This window comes from Hypanus sabinus, chromosome 14 (genome assembly GCF_030144855.1).
Source record: "Hypanus sabinus isolate sHypSab1 chromosome 14, sHypSab1.hap1, whole genome shotgun sequence".
NCBI classification, from domain to species: domain Eukaryota; kingdom Metazoa; phylum Chordata; class Chondrichthyes; order Myliobatiformes; family Dasyatidae; genus Hypanus; species Hypanus sabinus.
The window spans coordinates 28,925,100-28,951,169 of record NC_082719.1 but is presented as its reverse complement, the minus strand read 5'-3'; the positions used below and the strand labels follow the sequence as shown (position 1 = coordinate 28,951,169).

Genomic DNA, 26,070 nt, shown 5'->3' with positions numbered 1-26,070 from the left:
TTGAGGTATTGAGTTCAAATGTCAGGTAGTTATGTTGCAGCTTTATAAAACTCTAATTAGGCCCATCTGAAGTATTGCATACAGTTCTGGTTGCCCCATTAAAGGAAGGATCTCAAGACTTTGGAGAGAGTGAGGAAGAGTTTTACCAGGATGCTGCTTGGATTAGAGGACATGTGCTATAAGGAGGGGCTGGACAAGTCTGGATTGCTTTGGTTTCCAGAGCAGTGGAGACTGAGAGGAGAATTTATCATGGTGTGTCAGATATGGGAGGCATAGATAGAGTAGACAGATGGTGTCTGTTTCCCAGGCTGAAATGTCTGAGGGGAAAATTCTTTACACAGATTGTAGTGCATGTCTGGATTGTGCTGCCTGATGTGGTGGTAGATGTAGACACAATAGTGATTTTAAAGAGCAGTTTAGACAGGCACATGCAAGTGAGGAAAATAGAAGGATAAGGACATTGTGTAGACACAGGATATTAGTTTAGTTGGCCATTTGATTACTAATTTAATTGGTTCAGCACAAATTGTGGGCAAAGGGCTGTTCCTGTGCTGTACTGCTCTATATTCTATCTTTCCTGGAAGTAGGTGACTAAAACTGCACACTACTCCAAATTCAGCCTCTCTAAAGTTTTATACAATTCCATTTCAATATTCCAGCTCCTGTACTCAGTGCTGTAATTTATCAAGGCCAATGTGCCAAAAGTTCGTTTTACAACCACATCTACCCCACTACTTTCAAGGCGTTATGGACTTGTATTCCCAGATGCCTTTCATATACCACACAACTCAGTCCATTACCATTTAATGTGTAAATCTTACTGAGATTTGTCCTGCCAAAATTGCAACATGTCACACGTCCACCTGCAATTGTTGAATCCATGTTTTCCACCAGTTTCAAAGCACGCAATAAGCTTTGATAGCATTACTCGTTGTCCATTGGATTCCCAATCTTTGTGTCATCCACAAACTTGCTTATCCAGTTTACCACATTATTATCTGAATCATTAATATGATAAACAACTATGAACCTGCGACAGGTCCCTGTGACATACCACGAGTCACAGGCCTCCTGTCAGAGTGACAACCATTTACTTCCACTCTCTTTTTTCCACTAAGCCAATGCTGATTCCAATTTATGACTTCATCCTTAATGCCAAGTGAATTAGCTTTCTGGTTCCAGTCTCCCATGCAGGACTTTGTCAAAAGCCATGCTAAAGACCAGGTAGACTAAGTCCACTGCCCTTTCTCATAGTTTCCTCAAAAAAATGTAAGATTGGTTCAACACAACCTTTCACCCCATTGATTAATAATCTAGCCACGACTGTGTCTAGTTCATTACCTGTAATTTTGTGATTTATTCTTTGAACTGTGGAACAGCATTTGCTATCCTCTAGTCCTCTAGCACCACATCCGTGGCTAAGGAGGTTGTTGATGTATTAACTAGGGCCTCTGCAATTTCTGCACTAGTCACCGACAGGTGTGCAGAAAAACCTTGGCTCAGTGGATCTATTCACCTCCTCTTTTGCAATCCGAATGCAGTCCATGACCTCATGACTCTTTTGCCTCAGTTCTATAGTCCCTGTGCCTGCCACCCAAGCAAATAGAGATCAAAAAATTCATTTAAGATCACTCCCATCTCTTTTGGCTCCATGTATAGATGACCTTGTGAATCTTCAGCAGAACTACTGTAGATACCCAAATGCTGTTTCCTTGCAGCATTAAGATCAGAACTTCCAAATTCAGCATCAGTGTGATAGTATTAGTTTCGAGGCAGGGCTTGGAGATTGCCCCTGTAAGTTCAAATTATCGCCATTTGTGACAGCAGTTAAGATCAGAAGAGAAAATTTATTCTACTAATCTCCTTTCAGTCCATCAACCAAAAGCACCAAAAGTAAAAGTTGTGAAGACAGCTCCATCACATGGCCATTTTAATGTCAACTCATGGACTTTATCAGCTCAAGTCAATTTGACACAGAGGGATCTGTCCTCAACATTCCTTGTGAAGAGGTGAGAAACCAAAATCAAAACAAATTTCATGACCCTTGGTAGAAAATGGAAACAGAAGACCATTGGTAAGAGCAAGCGTTGGTCTGGTTGAAGTTGTCATCATGGACTATAACACGAAGGGTCGCTGTTAGGCAGAGCAACAGAGGACTGCTTCTGCATATGGGGCCTCAGAGTAACATGACTGAACTCTCAGAGGAGGAAAAGTGAAACATTTTCACAATCCCAAAAGAACAATATAGCAATTATGGCTGAACAATTAAATGATAATCAGCTTTTGTATAGGTACATTATTGAAGCCTTTGTTGAAGGTGTCAAATTACATCTGAAGTAGGACCACAACACAATATTTATATAATGGAAACATTTTTGAAGAATCTTGTAACATCCATAAATGTTCTTTTCCAATGGATTCAAAGGATTGAATAGTGAAACAGGAGCAAGTCATTTCATTCCCTCGAGCCTCTTCCATCATGTTTTGTGATTATAGTTGATCTATGACCTATCTCCAAGGAAACAAGCCTCTACTGTACATTGTGTTCCTGCCAAGATATAAATGATAACATCATTAAACATTGCTTCAGTTCTTATTTATAAATTTAAAAGAGATATTAGGACATGATTATTTCATCTTGTTTTTAAAAAAATATATCGATGGCTGGTGGGGACTTCAGCTGTCATCTAGTAGAGCTCACTATTTAGTGATTATGTGAGCTGATGTAATTTGGTTTTGTACTATGAATGAGAATGAGCATCATAATTAGATTAGGGGAGCAAATGCAGTATGCTCCAGACAGCCCTTGAGTGTATCTTGAGCTTAATTAAGGTATCAGAAACTCTCTTTTTCAAATGTATTTAGATTTCTTTTAATGATTTTGCATATCGTACATACATTGACATTAACATTTAAACTGAATGTATTAACATGATCTTTCTAAGTACTGAGCTGTTATTAATCCTATATAAAGTAATAATAAGCAGCTGGAGATCCTAGTCAGCACATTAATGATAATATAGCTTCTCATTGATTCAATGCTTAATACGACATATCTTGAAGTAACAGGCTATACATATTCTTAGGTTTGTACTTCCTCTTTCCCAAATTATTTACAAACACAGCCTTCAATGAAGCAAGTTACTTAAGATAACTACTGGCAAATTCTGATGGGTCCATCATACCTCCAGTATTTCTTTGACAGTTCTGCTTGCCTCATGCATGAGTTTGACAAGAGCCCAGTGGAATTTCAATGGAATTCCAGCACTCCAGCCTTAATCTGGAGCACTCAATGCTGTGGGTAGCAGAAAAGTGTGTGTGTCAATGAATCATTTTAGAGTGGAACAAAGGTACTATCAATTTGTTGAAAGTTTCTTTATTATTGAAAATTAAGTGTTTTCTATGTAATTAATAGCCAAACAAATCACATTTGCATGATCCAATACACATTATTTCTGCAACTTGTTAGTAAGCTAGCAACTACAGAAGGTTAAAAAAATAATTTGTCTTTTCTAGAACTCTAGGGACCAGAATCTTCTACAGAAGACCCAGAGCAAATGAATCAATTGGGTATGAATCCTTTAATTGGTTACACCCAAAAAGTACTTTTATTCTAGGAGTCAACACTTGCAGTCCTCCACAATATATATTTTGTTGGAAATATCAAGGCAATTGCAGCTGACGTAGTCTACATAAGGAGTTGCATCATACCAACAGGGCAATGGACTATTCAGCCCAAATATCTAGCTGGATTTTAATGCTGTACAAAAATTTCCATCTATTTTGCTTCATCTCCCTGTTTCCATACGTCCTTCCATTCCTCAATTTGTTGACTAATTTACTCTTAAGTGCATCGGTGTTATTCATTTCAGCTATTTTATGCTCTACATTTTCATAACCCTTTGGAAGAATATACTTCTCCTGAGTTCAGTTTATATTTTTAAGCAACTACCTTACATTGATGATCTTTAGATTTAGATCCACACATAACTAGTAATGGCTTCATTACCTACAGTAATTTTAAAACCACTTCAGATCACCTGTTGGACTTCCACACTCTGGACTAAACAGCTCTATCCATCCAGACTTTGTTATTTATTATTTGGCTCACTTTAGCTTGTTCATGCAGAAAAAAGACTATTTCCATCATCACAGCATGTTTCTTAAATAACTCTAGAATTCTCTCCCTGCAAATATTATTCAAACTGCTGCTTATTCATTACTTGAAAAATCATCTTGACACCTATTCCAAAATTGCTTTGAACTAGATTGAATGGTTCTCTTATTCTTCACTCATCATTTAATTTAGAGACATTCTCTAAGTTGACCTTTCTAGGCCTATCTAATTTGCTTCTTCATGTAGCCCCCTTGGTTGTTTGCAAGATGTTGCTATTTCTTGTTTCCAAACAAGGGATACCAAAAACCAAGATTCTTTTATTTATAATTCAATTCTCAGGCACCTGAGATCAATCTGGGGCCTTTCTCTTTAATGAAAGACCATTAAAATTAGTAAGCAAAAAAGGAAAAGGCATTCATGGTTTAGTGTAACCAGAAATCAGTATACATTTCTCTCCCTTTTCTCTCTCCTGATCAGCCAGTTCATCCAAAAGCTACCTCAGTCTTTCTCACACTCTTTCTTCCCCCTCTCCCACCCACTTGATCTACCAATTACTTACATACTCTTCACACCACGTCTCCTCCTGTTGCTGTTCCCACCTACCCATGCCACATCCCTCAATTGGTTCCATGCTTCCTTTTCTATCCAATTCCATCAACTGCAGCTCTTTGTTGTCTTCACCAATCACCTTTCAGGCTCTGTTGCTACTTCCACTCTCCAGTCCCAATCTGTATATCAACCCTTCCTCACCTGGATTCACCGAACGCTGGCCAGCCCTTTGCTCCACCCACTATCCTTCTCTCTTTACACTGGCTCTATCCTTCATTCCAGGTGAAGGTTCCAACCTCAAATGTCAACAGTCCCTTTCTTTCCTCAGATGCTGTCTTACCTGCTGAGGTCCTCTTCAATTTGCTTCTTATTATATAGTTTGGACAAGAACGGTATCACTAAGACACTTTGTAACTAGATATTTTTGAAAATATTACTTTATAAACAGGTTGAGCAAAGGCTGAGCATAATCTCATGACAACACCAGTGATGAGATTGAACTTCAAATAATTCTCATACAAAATATTATCCTATGCTTTGCAGAAAACAAAATATATCACAATTTTTCAGATCAAGTGAATAAACAGTCAAAGTTTTGGGCTGAGACCCTTCATCAGGACTAATGAAGAGTCTTTGGCCCAAAATGGTTACTCATTCCCATAGATGCTGCCTGACCTGCTGATCTCCTCCAGCATTTTGTGTATATTCGAATATAAAGCTTTCAGAAATTTACCAGAAAATTCAACAACTCAAAAAATGTTCATCATGCTAAATCTGTATCTATGTAGTTTACTACTCTTTAAATTGTCGTTAAGACAATTTCTAAATTTACCTCTTTCTGTTAGATCAATTCAGAGAGCTAGAAGTCATCAAAATACAACATAGAATGCAGGAAACACAGTTAAGGCCAACATTTTTGTCCATTCCTGTATGTCCTGGAATTAAGCCATGCCCTGGAGCAGCAGGGACTACACACTGTGGTCTGGAGTCTTAAGTAGAATAAACCAGGTAACGATAGCATATTCTTCCCATAAAAGACACTAATAGCTCAGATGCCTATTGCCTATAACAATCCTATCTTTTCAATACTAGGTGTTTTATTCAATTAGCTCACTTGCCTAAATTAAAACTTGCCACCTGTCATTTTTTTCATACTTCCTTGTAACATAGGAGGTCATTTAACCTATTGAATCTATGCCTGCTCACTGTGCCGCTCTATTCCTCTATTTTGTCTTACAAACTGTGGTGCTATCTCCCCCCTCCCCAGATTCTAATACACGAAGGTTAAATATAATCCCAATTAACCTATCAACACAGATGTCTTTGGAATGTGGGGATAGAGGAAGAGCACTTGAAAGAAACCCAGAGAGTCACAGGGAAAATGTGCAGTAGTTGCACGTCAATTGCTAGTACTGTGAGGCGGCAGCTACACTAGCTCTGTCACTGGAGTACCCATTTGTTGGAATTTGAACTCGTATCACTGAATCATTTGTCAAAGGCTCTATATTATACATCTGCATGTTACTATTGTATATACTGGTCTATCTATGATAGAAAAATATTAATAATGTTCCATAAAATATGTGCTTGCACACATATCAGCTTTCTCTGATGTATTGTATGATTAGCCAATTTCAATTGTGACTTCTTATGGGATCCTGGACAATATAATTGCAGAAGTATAGGAAACATCAGATACCACATTCTCAAGCAAAGTCATTACAAATTGTCAACATTTTAGATGGCCAGATTTACAGAATTACCATCATTTCAACATTAAAATTGACTTAAAATTCATAACATTGCTTTATATCTGCCTTATCTAACTTTAATGAACAGTCCTATAAGCTTTCTCTCTATTTTCTTTCTATTCTCACCTTCTTTCTTGTCATCTGTATATGATGCATCAAAAGATGAAAAACAGTAACTTTATTATGTAGTGCTATCTATCCTGGGTTGCCTTCTCTTTTCTTTCAAGCCAAAACAGAACTGACAACATAAAAAAATCCAACATTGAAACAGGTAGATAATAACACAAATTATATCTCACAAATGTTGAAGTGGATGGTGATTTTTTTATATGTTATTTTGACATGAGAGAAAATAATATGACACATTCATCTATCAAGTACTTTATTCATTTCATGAGTTAAGGCATGTGTCATTCAGCTTAAAGCAAAGAACGTGCTTTACTATATCCTATTGTCACTTCCTTCAATTCAAATCTTAAATTCAGATTTAAAAATTCTTTAAATAAATCTTCAGATAAAGCAGTTCATAATACTGACCTTTAATTTTGTCTCTTTTTTTTTGTTCTTGAGCTATGAAGAAGTTTTATTTTTAAACTACACTTAAACTGATTCTATGATCTCACTTTCAAGACTCGTCAGAAGCAGAATCAAGTTTAATATCACTGGCATATATTGTGAAATTTGTGGTTTTGCAGCAGCAGTACATTGCAATACATAATAATAAAAACTATACATTACTATAAACAGTAAAATAAGAGTAGTGCAGAAAGAGAAGGAAAGAAAAACAGGTTTCTATTCATGGGTTCGTTGTGCATTCAGAAATCTGATGGTGGAGGGGCAGAAGCTGTTCCTGAAATGTTAAGTCTGTGTCCTGTGCCTCCTCCTTGATGGTAGCAATGAGAAGAGAGCATGTCCTGGGCAATGGGGGTCCTTAACGATGGATGCTGCCTCTTTGAAGGTGTCCTGGATGCTGGGAAGGTTGGTGCCCATGGTGGAGCTGCCTAAGTTTACAACTTTCTGCAGTTTTTTTACAATCCTGTGCATGGCTCTTTACAACCCATGTTCTCATTATCATTTTTATTTGCACAGATTGTCTTATTTTGCATATTGGTTGTTTGTCAGTCTTTGCCTATTATATAACTTTTCTGAAAATGTCTATTGTATTTCTTTTTTACTGTAAGTGCCAGAAAGAAAATGAATCTCAAGGTAACATAAATGTACTTTCGATAAAAAACTTACCTCGAACTTTGAACTTTGAATGTATACAATCAGCAATTCAAATTTGCATCCAGGCTTGTCTCTGAATGGCAATTACAGTTAACTTATTTGGACTCTAGTGTGTAGGCATGGTGTATGGGTGTAAATATTCATTTTTGAAATGCTTTCTTATGGAAAATAGAGAAGTACAATTTTAATGAGTATACTGTGTCATTTCTGTGGATACTGCCAAATCTCATTAAGTAAATACGCAATATTCTGACAAAACCTTTCTACAGATCTAAGTTGATTAGGCAAGTGTCCACCTCCCAATCCCTAATATGATTATGTCCTTAAGTCCTTTCTGAAGTGATCCCACAAGACTAAGGATGACTTACTTCTACAACAATTCTGTGGTCTCTGAGGTGGATGATGAAGGAAAAATGGCCTCACAGAAGCTGCCATTGATGGGGCAGGAGGAGCTTGACAAGGTGCATAGTTCAGACCACTGTGAAATCTTTTGTCCTCATTTTCTGTCAACTGGCAAAACAAAGCTCAGAACACTGTCATGAATATCCATTCTGAGCGGCACACCATCATTCAAGGTACTGTACACCCAGATCTATAGCCGTGGCAGATTTGAACTGCACAGAGAGTGTTCAATCAGATTGGGTTCCATCTCCTCAGTTATGGAACCATTTAGCTACAGAGTTTCTCAGAGTCATAATGCAAATTCTGCTATTCCAGATCAATAACAGGCATGAACTTCGTTGTGCTACATTAAACAAAAATGCCAGTATCTGCACAAACCACAGCACACCCTCACCAAAGACTTTGATCTTATCAACTAAGGAATAATGGAGAAGTGTTGTCATATTTGACCACCCTCAGAATCTGTGGTCCTATCTCAGCTGTCCATCTCTTTGCCAATCTTGGTTTGGACAGGAGTCATGCAAGGCTGTGTCAGTGCATCTACCTTCTTCTCTAACTTACAAATTGCAATACTGCACCTCACCTCCAACAAGGTTTTTGCAAGAGTGGAGGACTTCGCCTACAAAATAAGGGGAAAACTTGAATCACCGCCAATCTAGAAGCAAGTTCATTCCAAACATGGTCACTGGGTTACAATCTGCAGATGACAGTAAACTCTCAAACTCCAGACCCTCAATCATTGGTTAACCGGCTTCACTGAAATATGCCAGAGGATGACGCTGAGATTAAACATTCGTTTTTACTAATCCACAATCAATATTTACAAAAGGTTCATGAAACAAATGGACAGGAAGCCACATTCAAAGTGAAACATAAATGATTAAATTCACCACAGTTGTTTGTGCATTTGTACAGCCGTCTACCGACTGAGGAAAAAGAATGTTTTGAATATAAGACCTCAAAGCCTCTGGGTGCAATGACCAAGCCTCGATAATCTCCATCCTTCCACAAACTGTATCACCTACAGCACACATCTTAATGCAATGGAAAAGTAGCACTAGAATCATGGAAGTGCCCAAATCCATAGGTAGGGTGAGCGATCTAACAGCAGCATCCTTCTCCAGACTAACATTCCCAACCTCAAGCTCAGACCATGACCCACCAGCTCCTTTGGGCAGGCTATAACATCAAGTGATTTCCAGGAGGATAAAGAAAGTACTTCAAGGATGTTCCCCAAAATTCTTCATCAGCTCATATGTGTCTGACAATGGAAAAATCATTGTGTGCATTATTCATTTGTTCATGGTTTATCACTCTTTCAGTAGACCAATAATGCCATTCCCTGATTGACTCATCTACATTGGTGATAGCAGATCTAACTCCTCCCTTCTAGATATAGCACTTCAAAGTGCCTTTCAGATGACCACAGAGCTCTTTCACTTGCCACTGCACCTGTCGGTCCACCACAGAAGCCACAATGTGTATTGCTGCTCTCTGCTGGCATGAGGACTATTCTTTTAAGAGCTCACAGCATTCTGCAGTTGCGCTATAGCGGAGTGTTGGGAGATGCAGTGTGGCCAAGTATGGAATTGCATAATGTTTTAAAAGTTTCTTCTGAGTGCATAACGCCCTACCCCTGTTTTTGATGAATTTCACTATTTTTTTGAGGAGAACCTAATTTGATCTTAGCCCTAAATTCAACAATGTTTTAGCACAACAAGGAAAGGACCATATTGATGTCCCAGAAAAATAGATACTGAATTTACTAGTCTTTTTTATCCCAGACTAGTGGCAGGAAGTCATATCTGCATTACCTCTAAAACATTTTTGGCAGATGAAGAATTGGAAAATGTATCATTGAAATCCTCTTTTAATCAATGATTAATTACTTCTACTGAATATTATTTCCAGATAATTGCACCTGTCTAGGGAATTAAAGAAAAACAGTCTTTTAATTTCTGGTCTCATTTGAAGCTGAAATTCAATCACAGGGTGAAGTGTTTGTACTTGAACAAGCCCTGCATCTCTTTATAATTATCAAATGCAAAGCTGTAGAACAAGTAAGACACCAGGAATTACAAGTACTTGGAAGCATAACAGTGGAAAATTTGTTAAATATAGAAAATGAAAAAGCAGTCATCATGAGCATGCAAGATACCATTACTTAAGCATAGACAACGTGTGGCAGACACTACTTTCAGGAGTGGGCCCAGCATTTGAAATGAATCTTTGCTGTAGGTTTCAAAGTAAGATCATGTTAGAGAATTTACCAGGGCACTTCCTATTCTCAGGAGATGTCCAACAGGACTAAAACTAGATTGCATAATTGCATGCCAAAACATGGACTCAAGAATAACTTTTTGATGCTGCATAGACTTACATTTTGTTAAGTCACTGAGTGGGAGACAGAGCACAGAAGTAAAACTCATCATCCTAAAGCAAGATCAGCAACACCGCAAGACAAGACAAAAGTGAAATTAACTGAGAGGTTGCAGAATTATACAAATCCATCACTCAATAAACTTACTAATACATTACCTTCTAATTTTATTTTAATTAGGTTGAATTTTTAAATATTTTAAAGTGAAAGCAACTGAAAATAAAGGGTTAAACATGGAAAAAAATTGCATGTAACATTTTATGGGAGAAAATATATCAAGCATACTTAAGTGACAATAGTGTGTTGATTCACGTGGGTCTTATATGTTATTGGTTCTGTTGCTTATTTCAAATACTGTATACAGCAAATCAAAACACTTACTCAATGCCAAAAGCACAAGGCTTCTTTTCTATAGCTCACACACATAAAGAGCCACGTTAGCAGCAGTGTATTGTGTTCAATACTAAAGGCACTACTGTCAATCCATTTTACTCTACAAGTAACATGCTGATAAACAGTGCCTTGTTACCATGTGAACAAGAGAACATTGTATTGCTCATCACTTTAAGGTCTCCACAATTCCCTCTTCTTTTCCACCAGCTGAAAATGGATATGACACCCGCACTGTGAAAAAAAATATCATTGACATGTTACACTTGGGAATTTTACTGGTGAGCAGACTCTGAGATACCAATTGACACGTGTTGACTTTCTGTCTTCAAGTGTTTGGCTTGGAGTCAGTGGTAAACAGCTTGAAGGCCTTAAACATCCAGTGAGTCGCAATTCTGTGGAGAAAAAAATGTCTTATTGATGAAAGAGCTCAGAGTATGGTCAGACTGGTTCAAGCTGACAGGAAGGTGACAGTAACCCAAATAAGCATACTTTGCAATAGTGGTGTGCATGGACAATCCTCCAACTCAAAGGCAGGCTCCAGGCTTTTGGGTCTTTGGGCCTCCAGGCTTCGGTCACCGGGCTACCACTTCTGGACTTCTGATCAAACTTCAGTATTCGAACTTCGGTATTTTAGGGCAACGTAATGGGTGGAACGTGCATGATTCACAACCACTGACATTGAGTTGGGATTCACTTTAAGAGGTTGATCTGACGTGATAATATAATGATGTGAAGTGTTTTTTACTGCACTTTATGTCCTGTGTTTGGTTGTCAATAAAGGAGTTGTCCCGGTTTCTCTTAAACTTAAAACACCTCTGCCATTTTATTTACTAAAACCTACACTGGTGACCCCTATGTTCTAGGACAATTCCAGAGTTTTTTCAACATGTTGGCTAATGTTGTCACTTTTTGGTACCAAAATGCCATCGCTTGGTTTGTACAAGCTGAGGTCCAATTCACTCTGAGTGAAGTCTCCATGGACGACACCAGGCACTACTATGTAGTAGTGCATTTCAGCAGTTCTACAGCAGCAAGACAGGTGAGTCCATCTGAACACTCACCTGAATGTGAAAAATATTGTGCGCTGAAAACTCACCCGTTACAGACTCGTGGACTATCAGAGTAACACACCAAACAGTTGCTCTCCGTGCCTGGCCTGGGGGATACTAAGCCTTCAGAGCTAATGGACCACATGCTGTCTCTCCTGAGAAATCACCATCTTTGTTTTATTTTTAAAGAACTCTTTTTGAAGCAAATGCCTGATCAAGTTTGCATGACCCTTGCCAATGCACTTGTGAAGGACTATAGCAAGCTTGTTAAAATGGCTGATAGTCTATACTCAGCCAGGCAGAGGTGCATAGTTCTTCCTCCTTTCCCTGCCTTAATAAGACCGGTCAGTTGGGCCTCCAACACTCACACGAACACAGCAGCAAAACAGACAATGCCAGGTTGGTGTCGACCACTTTGCAGCTTCGACCATGCCAGAGCATTGGGAAATCAGAGGTCTGTGAACACCATGGGTTCCAGCTATCTGGGACATCTACTGTTCATTCCTGTGTGACACGGTGCCAGCATCACCTACTGATCAGAAAGCAAAGAGCAACAAGACCTCACTGTAGGCCGCCAACAGCAACACAATCCAGAACACAATGGATGACGCTCTACTTGAGTGGGCGATGGTACACATTGGACTTCATCCTTGTTGAAGTGTTTAAACTTCTGCTCGGCCCAGATTTCCTAAGTGCCCAGGGACTGTTAGTTGATCTTCAGAACAGCCAGCTTTGTGCTGCCACCCTGCTCTCCCCAGTGAGCTCCCCACAACTTCTTTCTCAAGCGCATGCATCACCGTACATGGGTTCACTCACCACACCAAGCCCACATTCTCCACAACAGTCAAAAAACACGGGGTTGAGAACCACATTTCCACTCATGCACACATAGACTGGACCAAGAAAAGCTGGCAACCACAAAGGCAGAGTTTGTCAATATGGAAATGCTTGCCATTATACACCAGTCAAATAACTCCTGGACTTCACCCCTCCACATGATCCCTATGTCTCATGGTGGTTGCCACCCATGTGGCAATTACCGATGACTTAATGACCCCCTCATCATTGCCCAGCTCCACACATTCAAGACTTCTTGGCATGTTTAGCCAGAAAGTTAACTTTTTCCAAAGTTGACTTAGTTAGGGGCTAACACCAGGTGCCTGGGAGCTCATAGGACATTCCCAAAATGGCTGTGATAATCCCATTTGGCCTCTTTGAGATTTTGGGCATGATGTTTGGGTTGAAAAATGTAGCACAGACTTTCCAACAGCTGGTGGGCTATGTACTAAAAGACAGAGTTACTTTTTGTTTATCTGAATGACATACTTGCCACCAGTGCATCCAAATCCAAACATGTTTCATTTCTCCTTACACTTTTCAAGTGCTTAAGCCAACATGGGTTGATTATTAATCCTGCCAAATGCCAGTTTAGATTGTCAAACTTTGACTTTCTCAGCCATCACATCTCCGCAGAAGGTGAAAAACCCTCCCATTAAAAGTCTTCACTATTATGGATTTCCCACCACCCCGCACTACTAAAAAACTACAAGAGTTTTGGGTATGGTGAACTTCTATCACCACTTCATTCCATGAGCTGCTGAACTTAAACTCCCCCTGTACAGTGCCCTTAAAGGCAATGCCCCTAATCACATGCTTGACTGGTCAGTGGACATAACCAGAACATTTGATGGCACCAAATGAGTTCTATCCAACACGACCCTCCTGGCGCACACCCGTAGCCATTACTGCTGACGCTCGAGACTATGCTGCGGGTGCTGCGCACGAACAGTTGGTTGGAGGTGTGTGGCAGCCACTCACTTTCTTCAGCCGGCAGCTCCATCTCCCAGAAAGGAAGAGCAGCACGTTTGACCCTGAGCTTCTCGGTCTGGCTGTCCGCCACTTTTGTTTTCTTCTGGAGGGTCACCATTTCACAGCATTCATTGACCACAAACCCCTCGCACACACAATGGCCAAAATGTTAGGCTCTTTGTCTGCATGACAGCAACATCACCTGGCCTACATATCTGAGTTTACAACTGATACACATCATATCAAGGGGAAATAATGCCGTGCCCAATTGACCCTCGCGGCCAGGTGTTGAGGCCATGCTCACTGGGGTAGACTATGCCTGCATGGCAGTCAACCAAGCTACTGACCCAGAGGCCCAGGCTTACAGGCCTGCAGCTGGCTGACATTAAGTTCAGGGAAGCTAGGTTTTCTCTCCTGTGCGATATCTCAACCGGTTACCCTCACCCCATAATACCTGCAACGTGGAGGCAGACAGTTTTTAACTACATTCCTGGATCTCACATCCAAGCCGGAAGGTCTCACAGAGATTGGTTGCACTAAAGTTTGTGTGGTTCAACCTTAGAGAGGACGTGCGTGATTGGAGTGCACCCTGTGTTGAATGTCAAGGGCAAAAATTAGCCATCACGTTTGGGCACCAGTGGCATCTTTTGAGGTCCCTGAACAATCGTTTGATCACATCAATGTGGACCTGTCTGGTCCTCTTCCCCCATCCCCACAATTTCAAGTACCTCCTACCATGGTGGAGGCCTCGCCAGTTGGCCAGAGGTCATACCTCTAGCATCGATGACGGCCACAGATGCGGCTCGGGCGTTTATCAGCACTGAGGTTGCTCAGTTTGACACCACATCTGACATTTCCTCTGACTGTGGTCCCCAATTCACGACAGACCTCTGGGGTGCGATGGCCCAGAGCCTCAGCACGAAGCTACGACACACCACAGCATATCACCCGCAGTCCAATAACTTGTGCAAGTGGTTTCACCTCCCCTTCAAGGCTGCTCTGAGGACTTCCCTGACAGAGGAGTGCTGGCATGGGCTTACTTGGGCTCAGAATGACTCCAAAAAAGGACCTGCAGTTGTCCATGATTGAGTTGGTATACAGGCAGCTGTTACGAGTGCCAGGTGATTTTGTTTGTGACACCACGACTGCTTCATCAGCCTGTCAACAGCATTCTTCCCTTCTCAGAAAACGCAATTCCTTTGTGCCTATTCCTACCTCCCATCATGGCGCACAACACTCCTGGTTTCCTCTTGACCTACGTTCTGCTTCATTCAATTTTGTCTACCATGATACACACCAGCATCCTCTTAGGCTCCCTAATGATGGCCCCTTCTACTTATCGGAATGGAGACTAAAGACTTTTATCATAATCGGAAGAGTAAACCTAAATGTGTTTTGGTAGATCACCTTAAACTGGACCACCAAGACTTGGATGATTCCGTAACAATGCCCCTGGCATCATGACATGATCATGATTTGGTTTCCCTTAAACTTAAAATGCCGTTGCTGTTTAACTTACAGAAAGCTGCAGTATCGACTCCTGGACTAACTGATAGCAGGACCCTGCAATCAAACTCCAAGCACACCAACTGACCAGCTCTCGTGCCTTCTCGTGCATAGACATGCACTGACCTGGGACCTCCTGACAACCACAGATGTCCTTCATCCTCTTGTCTACATTGCTGGCCTTTAAGCATGAAGCAGAGATCTGGACTCCAGGTCTCCTTCGCCCCATATCCAGATCGCTAGTCTTTTGAGCACAGAGCAAAGGTCTGGACGCTTGGTGTTTTTGTCCCAGGTCCACATAGCTGGCCTCCCAAACCTGGGGTGCAGGCCTTGATTCCAGATATCTTTCATCACCTGTCCTCCTCTCTGGATCTTCAAATGTGGAAAGCAGAGTGGAGGCTTGGCTTCTAACTCCTCCGCGTACCTGACTCCAAACTATAATCTGACCTCTAATTCACCACAACGCAAACCATGAACTGTAACCTGAGCCCTTACTCCCCTCTCTGTTCCCAAAACCATCTCTATGAATTTAAAAGCCATTGAGTTTGATCCATAATCTCAGCAGAGATTGCAGCTCGGGTTACATCCTTCATAAGTGGATCCTCTAAGTGAAGGAGCCTGGAAGTACCTAGTGATGTTTGCCAGCAGTTCACTTAATAATACATCCATTAATTATTCTCATGCCAGAGCAGCCTTGGTCATTTGTGCACAGCCTTTGTGTTCAGACCAAATGATATAGCCTGCCCGTTGTTTCTGACCGAATGTAATTAAGGTCTCATTCCTGAGACTATTGGCGTGGGACAGGATGCTGATTTTGACTTGCGTATCTTGGCAGTAGAGGTGAAGGATTTCATAGAAACTACAAGTGGTCAATGCCTCTGAAGTGTACAGGGACCACTGCAGCCCGTTAGACGATGATTGAGGAGATTAGACATGGTTGAGGTTTGAGTTTCAAATGCTAAGTGTATTTCCTCTTTAAAGCTGTACATAGTTCTGAGCATCCCAGCGGCGTATCTAAGGTATGGCAGGTATGGCACGTGCCCTGGGTGCCACTGAGCAGTTTCTATTAAAGTCAGACAAGCCATCCTCGGATCGTGAAAAAAGTATTTTCTGTAAAGTATGATCTGTCTTTTGATTATCGTGGGTGAAAAGTACTAGGATGGCCTTATTTCAGAGCATTGTGTAAGAAGGCCATGAAACGTTTCTTCACGAAGAAGAAGGAAAGTGGAGCTGAAGGACGGAACGGAAGAGACGAAAGTTGGAAGTGGAGGAAGCCAAGAAGTCAAGCAAGTTCTTCATGCCCTTCTTTGAAAAGCCCAGAACAAGTAGCTCGACACGTTCCATGGAGTCGCCTACACCTGCTACAAGTTTATTAGAATCCAAAGGTGGATCAAGTACAAATGTGTCACAAGCCAAGTATGACAAGATTAAGAGTGAGGCTGCCACAGAGAACATGGACATGACAGGAGAGGAAAATGATGATGGTGGTGGTTATGCTGAGTTTGTTGAAGAGATTTCACCTGACGAGATTGAACCTGACGACACTGAATCTAGTGAACTGGATGGTGTCAAAGAGCCTCGAACTGTCATACCAGAAGTGATTGAACAGCATGACGTTGGACTTCTGAAGTTTGACAAGGACACTGGAAAAGCATTTCTGCCTGATGCATTGAGAACAGAAATAATAAAGCTGGGTTCGAAGTAATTCCAGAACAGTGAGGGGCCTTTCCTACCAACAAATAACTGCTCAATGAACAAAACTTGGTTCAAGAGGAAATTGGGAAATGGTCGTGGTGAGGAAGTGAATCGCTCATGGCTGGTCTATTCCCCTTCTAAAAAGTCTGCATTTTGTATCTGTTGTCTTCTCCATTCCCGGTCAGACCATCAATCCTCATTGGAGCAGGAAAGTGGATTCAACCAGCAGAAAGCACCTCAAAGAATTTGTATTCATGAAAATGCTTCACACAGTGGAAAGAAATTTAGCTGGAAGCAAAAGAGTTATTGACACGGTATTTCAGTCACAGATTGAGAAGGAAAAGCAGAAGTGGCATGATATCTTGACGAGAATCCTTCACTGCATAAAATACCTTGCGACTCGGAACCTGGCTTTGCGAGGACACTGGAAGTCACGTCAGCTAGACGATGACTCCAATGTGGAAAATTTCCTTGGCTTACTGAAACTACTGTCCATCTCTGACCTTGTCATAAAAGAACACCTCACTCATTTGGAAAGTCATCCTGGATCCACGTCTTGTCACTAGATGTCCAGAACAAATTCATCCACATAATGGCATCCACTGTTTGCCAGAGTTTACTGAGAAGCATTGGTAAAGCCAAGTACTATGGTCTCATGTTCGACTCGACTCCTGAATAGGCACACCGTGAGCAGACGTCAGAAGTAGTGAGGTATGTGGAAGTTGATTTTGAGAGGAAAACAGTCCGTGTTAGAGGGTCCTTCCTTGGTTTTATCCAGGTAAGCCAGAAAGAGCTTGGTTGAAGATAACTTGAAACAGTTGCAGAAGGACGAAATGGAGCTACAAGATTGTGGGTCACCATGCTATGACAACACTGCTGTGATGACTGGACACAGAAGTGGTGTTCATCAAAGAATAAGTGAGAAAAACAACCTGGCAGTGTTTGTGAATTGCGACAATCACTCACTCAACTTGGTGGGTGTACATGCAGCCAAACAGGATACAATGATGGTCACGTTTTATGGAACCATCAAAGCTCTTTACGTGTTTTTCTCTTGTTCAACACAGCGCTGGGAGAAACTCAAAAATGCCGTGCCTGTGGTTGTTAAGTCGGAATCCAAAACCAGGTGGAGTGCAAGGACAGAAGCAGTGAAGCCCATCAGCAAGTACCTTGAGGAGATACTTCAAGTTCTCCAGGACATACTAGACAATGAATACAAGACCAGTGAAACAAGAAGTGACACAAGGCAGCTGTACAACCGTATGCTGAGTTACAATTTTCTGATTTTGCTAGGATTTTGGAACAAAGTACTCATTCGCATTGACCACATTCAAAAGAGGCTGCAGGATCCTAACATGAACTTCCACGATGCTGCCCTGGATTTGAAAGCACTCCAAGATTATTTTTATGATGAAAGAGAAGTGGTGGTCAGTGAGTCACTCAGAGAAGGAGTCAGTCTCTGTCAAGGATGGAATATTGAAATGGAAAGACATCAGAGATGAAAGAAACAAATGGCTGATGAGAACTTGAGAGATGCTGGATTAACAGCTAAGGAGGAAATGGAAAGAGTCATGAAGGGAACACTCGACTGTCTTCACAGAGAAATGAACAAAAGGTTTGCTCATTTGCACAACACTGACACCAAGTTTGGGTTCCTTCTCGATGTCAAGGGACTGTGCTAGGGCACCGACAGTAACAACCTAAAGAAGTGGTGCAAAAATTTAGGCAAATTGTACAGCTCTGATGTTGATGGACAGCAGCTATATAAAGAAATTTTGGATTGCAGATTGTTGCTATCAAGGCGGGTCAACATGAAAATATCAAGACCTGAAGAGCTTCTTGAACTTATTGTTCAGTATGGAGATGAGAGCATCTTCCCCAATCTTCGCATTGCTATTCAGATAATGCAAACCATCACAGTTTCCATGACCTACTGTGAGAGATCATTCAGCAAGTTAAAACTAATACTTTCGTATTTGAGAGCCTCCATGGGTCAAGACAGACTCTGTGATCTTGCTCTGCTGAGTGTAGAAAGAGAAGAAATTGAAAAAACTGACTTTGATCACATCATAGACCAATTTGCATCAGTGAAAGCAAGGAAGGTGCAGTTGTAATTTTCATGCAGTGCCATAATTTGTTAACTAAAAGATTAACGAGTTTGACTTGTATTTTTGAGCTGATATTATGGTAAAGTTATCTAAAAGATGAGTGTCAGATGTTTGGACAGGGGTGCAATTTCAATGCTTGCCCTAGGTGCTATTTCCCGTAGATAAGCCCCTGGAGCATCCCTGGTAAGGGTGGCAAAGTGGCACTGCAGGAAGTGCTGCCACTTCACAACTCCAGCATGCGGAGTTCGATCCTGATCTTGTTTGCTGCCTGCATGAAGTCCTCCCCTTCTCCATGTTAGTTTTCCTCCAGCTGCTCCGGTTTTCTCCCACATCCCAAAGCTGTGACAGTTGGCCAATTAACTGGTTTCTATAAAAATTCCCCTCTTATAGGTAGTGGGATTGATGTGCATTATAAGAAGATGGGTTACAGGGAAATAACTGGAGGACTGGGATCATAATTGACATTGCCCTGAGAACTAGCATTAACTTGCCTCCCTTTGTGTCGTGAGAAGATATGAGAACCTTGGCTCTGGTAATAAAGAAATTTGCCAGTGTTCTTTATAAGTATGGCAGAAAGTTTGTTTAGTTAATCACATCTTCCAAAGCTCACCGATCACACTTTACAGCTGCAATTATGATGAACTGTCATAACCCCAGACTCTGCTGCGGAGTGCTGCAAAGCAGGCCCGATGGAGCGAGTGACCTAATTCTCCTCCTACATCTTATGGGGTCTACATGTCTGCACAGGCGGGCTGCGGGACAGGTTCAGAAACCATGCTTATGAGTATGCACGTTCCAGTGGAGAACTGTTTCATTATGGTGGTATTTAACTCTCTTCTTTTCACTCTGGTTTTGTTGATCATAAGCACAGCAACATTTATGCTCCCTGCTTACCCTTAACCTTGTCCGGAAAAGAAGACTACGGTTTTGATTGACACTGTGAATGAGTGGTATTTATTTAGTATTTAGTTATTGCTTCCAGCCACAGTGCTGGCATTTAACTTTCTGTTGAAGGTTTTTGCTAACAGCCCCATTGGCTGCACATTTATTGTTTTACTTTTCTTATAATTTCTGGAACAGTTCTCATTAAAATCAATGAACTATTGATCAACTTCAGTACCTTTCTCTCTCCGCACTTGGGCCATATTTGAACGTTTTGATGTACCACAAATGTTCAGGAGTGATAACTTCAGCAAATTTGCAAATTACAGTGAAACTCCAATAATCTGGCACCTTGCAGCTTTGGTCTGACTCTCAACTGGTCCCTTAATTCAGGAGTAATTAAGGATGAACAATAAATGCTGGCATTGCCAATAAATTCTAAGGGACATCAGTGAATCAAATGGATATTGAAAGTGCTCATACACTTTACTGGTCACCAATATATGTTGGTGATTTTCTCATTTCAATAGTTTAGTTGAATGAATTTGTTCCCCAGCTGCTGCCATGGAACATGAAATTCCATCTGTGGACTGACAACTCAGGTCCTGGATTAGTAATCCCCTCATTTAACCAGACCCCACCCCACCCCCGCCCCCAAAAGTTTAAACTCAAATGAAATATTTGAGTTCAGGCCTTAAGATTGATTGCATTCACTCACCTGCAATGAGACCTGGTCTTCAGGTATCAGTCAGATAAGTGTAATGTGCTTTCTAAAAAAAAGCACCAAAAGTTTAAAAACATACTAAGAAAGAATTGCAGACCTGAAAACTTGACTGTTTCTCCTTCCAAAGACTCAGCTTGACTTGCTCAGTTTCCAGTATTTTTTTTGTTTTTGCATAAGAAAAATACACATTGCGTTCATATCCTTTCTGAAAGCTTATGTTTTGAAATACACACATTCAAAATGAATGCCATCATCTGAGATTACAGGACAAAGGTATTCATACAGCAAATAACTCATTTTTTGTTGTCTATAATAAGCTCAAGCCAACCATGACATCTTTGGCATCTGATTTTACATGTTTATTAAGATTCAACGACAGTTGAAAATTCCTGGGTGCAATTTGAGGACTTGGCAGGCAAGACTGAGTTTACACAAAGGTATTATTACTGGCAGCCAAACATTAGCCAATTCATTTGTTTCTCTCCAAAGGCATTGCAATGCATCTTTAACTAGAAAAACAAAGAAGCCAGTACATGTTTTAATCCAGAGCCATTTTTCTTGTTGAGAATCTAACAAAGAGACAAGTTGGACAAACATGTACTATTGTTTTTGGTTCATTTACATTGGCAAGAGATAGTGTGGGTCTGGAGTCTGATGGGGAGATGCTGTGGAATTATGGCAATTGTTATTCAACAAGTCCTGGTCCCATGGGCAGATATTTGTAATCCAACTAACAGCTGGATAATTCCCAGGACTTTAATTTTTAACCAACAATTGGCATCTTCAATTAAAAGATGCGCTCATGCGTGAAGAAGGGAAACAGAACAGTAAGCCAGCAGTGTTCTTGTTGAGTGTAGTCTTATTGCATAACGTAATCGTTCATGGTAATTTAGCATTGCTGTCAATATGTAAGAGAAAATATTGTGTGTTGTCCATCAGACCAGAAACAGACTTAGATCTTGCAGTTTCCCTTTGATCCTCTCCTTGTTACCTCTAACAAGCAGAACACAAATAACTTACAGCCCTTGGGACTAACATTGAATTAGTTCAGAGAAACTTTTTGAATGAGAAAAAGTAGTTCTGATTAGAGGTCATCAGTTTGTAACATTAACTCACATTTTCCTCTCCTTACAGTACTTGCTGGGCATTTCTAGCTTTCTCTTTTATTTCAAATTTCCAACTACTATTGTAACGTTCTCCTTCGCGTGTCACGAACGCTGAATTTAACGTCGAGATAAACCACAGTTAATAAGAACCAGATCGCAGCAAGATTAACCACTTACTGTTCACTCTTCACATTAACATATGTCGTAAAGACAGCACACTCCCCGCTTGACCTTTGTAAGGTCACAATGAGCAGAGTACAAAACTTAGTCTCTTAATCAGTCATTGGGTAGAAGTAGAATAACTTCTGTAACTGGCCCTTGGTAAATTTTCACATCGCCTTGGTTGGTAGTCTTCAATTCGATCTTCCTGACATGTCCATCCCCGCTAGGGAATGTAGCAGTGATTCTGGCCATTGGCCAGCTGTTGCGGGCGATTTGCTTGTCCCTGAGCAGGACTAAGTCCTCAACTTGAAGATTCCTTCGGGGTTCTGTCCACTTTTGTCTCTGTTGCAACAAAGGTAGATATTTTTGTCTCCAGCGAGGCCAGAACTGATTTGCCAGAGCCTGGACTTGTCTCCATTGCTTTGTGTACAAATCCTTGTCTGAGAAGTCTCCTGGTGGAGGAGGTGCTCCTGCCTTCTGCGTAAGGAGCGTTGATGGCAAAAGTATAAAGGGGTTTTCTGGGTCAGAAGACACAGGTAGGAATGATTGTGCGTTTATAATGGCTGTGACCTCTGCCATTAGGGTGCACAGTACCTCGTGGGCCAATCGGGTGCGTTGCTGCATCTCAGGTTTCCTTTTCTGGGTTTTCCGTAAGGACGTGAACCGTTTGACTGCCTGCTCTTTGTTATCTGGTGAGCGCTGGCGTGGTTCTCTGAAAGGCAATGGGGCAACCCCATTATTTGCTTCATCTCTGAAGACCTTGGTGTCTTTGGGTTTTAAAGAAATGGTATCTTGAGCTGATTGTGCAAGTTTGTTTCCGTGCTCGGTTTGAACGAAAACTGACTGACCTAGCGTCTCGTCGGTTACTTTACGCTTGGTAATGTCTTGTTGTGCTTCTTTAGGGTACACCTCAGTGAGGCAGATCTTGGAACAAGAACGGCTTGACTGAGTTTGACCGCAAACTTCTGTACAGTTCGAGCTGACAATTGTTGTCCTGGAGTGAACCTCTCCCTCCCCGCCGTCCTGTTGTGGGGGTGAAGGAGCGTTGTCAGTTCTTTCATTCTTGACTTCATCACGGAGCCGTGAGGGTAAATTTCCTTCCTCGTATGGATGTGATGCAATCGTGACTCTCTGAGGTTCCTCGTAGCTGGGGAAGTTATCGAATACGTATGGAGAGGGGAGACGAGCCTGCCAGTCTGTTTGATATTGTACATAGTCGCTTGTGCGTTCCAGTCTGGTCCTTTCTAAAGTAGATCTTACTGCGGTCAGATCACGCGACCCTTCAGGTTCTTCTATGTACTCTGCTTCCGCCATGGCAGCTTCTTCTTCTCTTTCTAGCTGCAGCACTTGCAACTCTGTCGATATTTTTGCCATTTCCAACTGGGTTTCGGCTTCTCTGGCGGCCTCTTCTCTTTGTCTGGCAGCCTTTTCGGCTTCTCTGGCGGCCCTTTCTTTCTGGATTTCGGCTTCTCTGGCAGCCTCTTCTCTTTGTCTGGCGGCCCTTTCTTTCTGGATTTCGGCTTCTCTGGCAGCCTCTTCTCTTTGTCTGGCGGCCTTTTCTTTCTGGATTTCGACTGCTCTGGTGGCCTGTTTCATTTTCAAAACTGCTTTTTGTCTGGCGTAACGCAGTCGCACCTTGGCGGCTTCTGCCTTGGCTCTTGCCTGTGTGGACTTACTTGATGTCGTTCTACTGCCCTTGTCGCTGGGCGCCATCGACTTGATCCTGGATCGAGCTGACATTGCAGCACTTGAAACACCTGATAATGCCACTTTTTCACTGTAACGTTCTCCTTCGCGTGTCACGAACGCCGAATTTAACGTCGAGATAAACCACAGTTAATAAGAACCAGATCGCAGCAAGATTAACCATTTACTGTTCACTCTTCACATTAACATATGGTGAAAACTGTTGATAAAACAATACAAGATTGATACAGTATTTGTTCCTTCCTTAATATCACATTTCAAGTGTAAATACTTGCAAAGGTGACTATAACTACATTACACTAAGGTGCAGTATACAGGGAGAGTTTACCTGCTCCATTGACTACTTTAAATACACTTCCATGCAAACTATCCGCGACTCTTTAACTAACGAAAGCATAAACATTATCTACCGTCGTTACTTCTAACAGGATCGGCATTAACATCTTAGTTCAATATATCGATTATCTATTAACTTACAGCGTTGCTCTCACTGTGATTTCTCATGCCTGCAAAACAACTTCTGCTCGGGTCTGCCTCGTGGTGAGCCCCCACCCTCGCGCTAATTTCAAACCGGTATTTTCCCACAAGACGCGGCGAAACCGGATGTGACGTCATCACATGCCGATATATTTTACATGCAATGAATATACTTTAAACACTTCTAATTCTAACTAGAAAATACTATCGAATGAATTACTAAGCGGAAATATTATAAACTAAATAACTGTCGTAAAGACAGCACAACTATATTCTTTGACATCCCATGGCTCCAGCTCTTATTTCCTCTCTCCATTGTCCTCAATCTTCATCTACTTGCATCTCCTCTTGCATGTGGAGTCACTACTATCTGCATCACTATCACTCTTTACCTTATCATAAACGTTCTCTGCTTTGTTTTCACCTCTCCTCCTTCTCTGCAACTTAAAATATGCGTAAATGCCAATTTTTTTTTCTTGTTCCGACAATAGGCCATCAAGCATTAATCCTGCGTCACTCTTGGCAGAAGCTGCCTAACCTGCTAAGTGTCTCTCATTTTTTGCTGCTTTTGTTTCAGAATTCCAGTATTTATAGCGTTTTTTAAAAAAAAATTTAAAAAACATTCCTTAAGCTGATCAACTTTGAAATGACAGTTAAATTTTAAAGAAAAGAAATATGATATGCTGATCACACTCTCCGGCACGTTTCAAAAAACAAGTTGCATGCAATGATAGAAGTTTTCTGCAAGCGTATTTGCTTCTTTAGTTGGCAATGCCAGTGCACTGTGGGCTTAAACCACTGAGGGGCGGGAATAGAGCAAATATTGCTGCCAAATGTCAGTAAGCACTGCAATGAATATATAAATAGGTATGCACAGAACATCCTGTGTTGTGAAAAGTAGCTGCTGTCATATTGAATTATTAGTGAATTGAATTCTTGGTGGCAAAAATGTTTTTCAAACTCAGTGAGCATTAACATACTGAGCAGTGAGTTCTTCATTTTTATACACCACTTAACAGTAACCTAGGTTATGCCACACATTACTGTTTAACTTATTGCATCATGCGTAACCCCAGTTTATTCTTGTAGAAGTATTATGTCACCCATGTTAAACCTGGTTGGTTTTCTAAATGTTGCTTTCTTGCACCCTTCTATGCATGGTAAATATTTGTCATCACAAAAGAAAGAGCAAGTTCGAGCCAGAGTTTAAGAAGCTATTTTAAAGATACAATGCAGAAAAAAAATCAATGAGCTCCATTCTAAAAATGCCAGCTTGTTAGTTAGAGAGATATTTGGAATTAGAACATAGGACATCTGATGTCAAAGTCATTTTTTTTAATAGTGCATCTACTGTTTAATTGAAATTATGTCAATGTTGTTTTCTACAGGGGAATAAAAATGTACACAAGAGCTGAGCAATGTTACACAACCCAATGTAATCAACAAAAGGGAGACCATCACCTGGTTAAAAGAAATGAGACGTTAATAAAGGCTTAATTCTTTCATAACAGTTGAATCCATTTATGTTAATTTATTGAGAAACGTGAATGAGAAATTCTGTACATAAAATTGTAGCTCCACTTATCGATGTTGTGTACATATGTCGGATCTTGGGATGGTAGCACGAACCTATGAGTAGAGATTGGATCGACAAGGCCTACATTCCAAGAGAATGAGAGGTGATTTTATTGAAAATTCAAACAGAACTAGTCTGGTTAGATGATAGGGAGAATGTCTCTAATGGCTGCAGTGTGTCCAGAACTTGGAGTCATAGGCCCAAGATATATGGCATCTCCTTCAGAACCAAGATCAGAAGAAAGGATTTCACCAAGTAGATGGTGAACTGGTGACGTTCACTGCCATAGAAGACAGTGGGGAGAGTTGATACATATAGGAAGGCAATGGAAATATCTCTGAATACTAAAGTGATATTAGGTGATGACAAGAACAGGATATTGAAGTGGATGATGAGTCATGATTGCATTTAATAATGGAATAGGACAGAAAGCCTGGTCATGAAAATGCA

The 26,070-nt window shown here is 41.0% G+C and overlaps 1 protein-coding gene across 6 annotated transcripts; it reads right to left on the bottom strand.

The window, feature by feature from the left end:
* Positions 1 to 1,784: 1,784 nt before the first annotated feature.
* LOC132404638 (GRB10-interacting GYF protein 2-like) lies at positions 1,785 to 24,798 on the bottom strand. Of its 6 annotated transcripts, XR_009515618.1 has the most exons (4): positions 8,013 to 9,849; positions 6,544 to 6,655; positions 3,186 to 3,295; positions 1,791 to 2,548 (listed from the first exon to the last, which is right to left on the bottom strand). XR_009515618.1 is itself a non-coding variant. In XM_059988944.1 (2 exons), the coding sequence occupies exon 2, from the start codon at positions 23,598 to 23,600 to the stop codon at positions 21,975 to 21,977; it is 1,626 nt and encodes a 541-aa protein (XP_059844927.1). In that variant the 5' UTR covers positions 23,601 to 23,766; positions 24,437 to 24,798; the 3' UTR covers positions 20,930 to 21,974. The 6 variants fall into 6 exon arrangements, 2 of the variants coding, with proteins under 2 accessions (XP_059844927.1, XP_059844928.1); XR_009515620.1 differs by lacking the exon at positions 6,544 to 6,655 and having other exon boundaries at positions 1,792 to 2,548; XR_009515617.1 differs by lacking the exons at positions 3,186 to 3,295; positions 6,544 to 6,655; positions 8,013 to 9,849 and adding exons at positions 21,876 to 23,766; positions 24,437 to 24,798 and having other exon boundaries at positions 1,795 to 2,548.
* Positions 24,799 to 26,070: the final 1,272 nt, after the last annotated feature.

Excerpts from the sequence above, each read along its gene's own strand:
- LOC132404638 (XM_059988944.1), bottom strand. The coding sequence starts at position 23,600 with ATGTCAGCTCGATCCAGGATCAAGTCGATGGCGCCCAGCGACAAGGGC.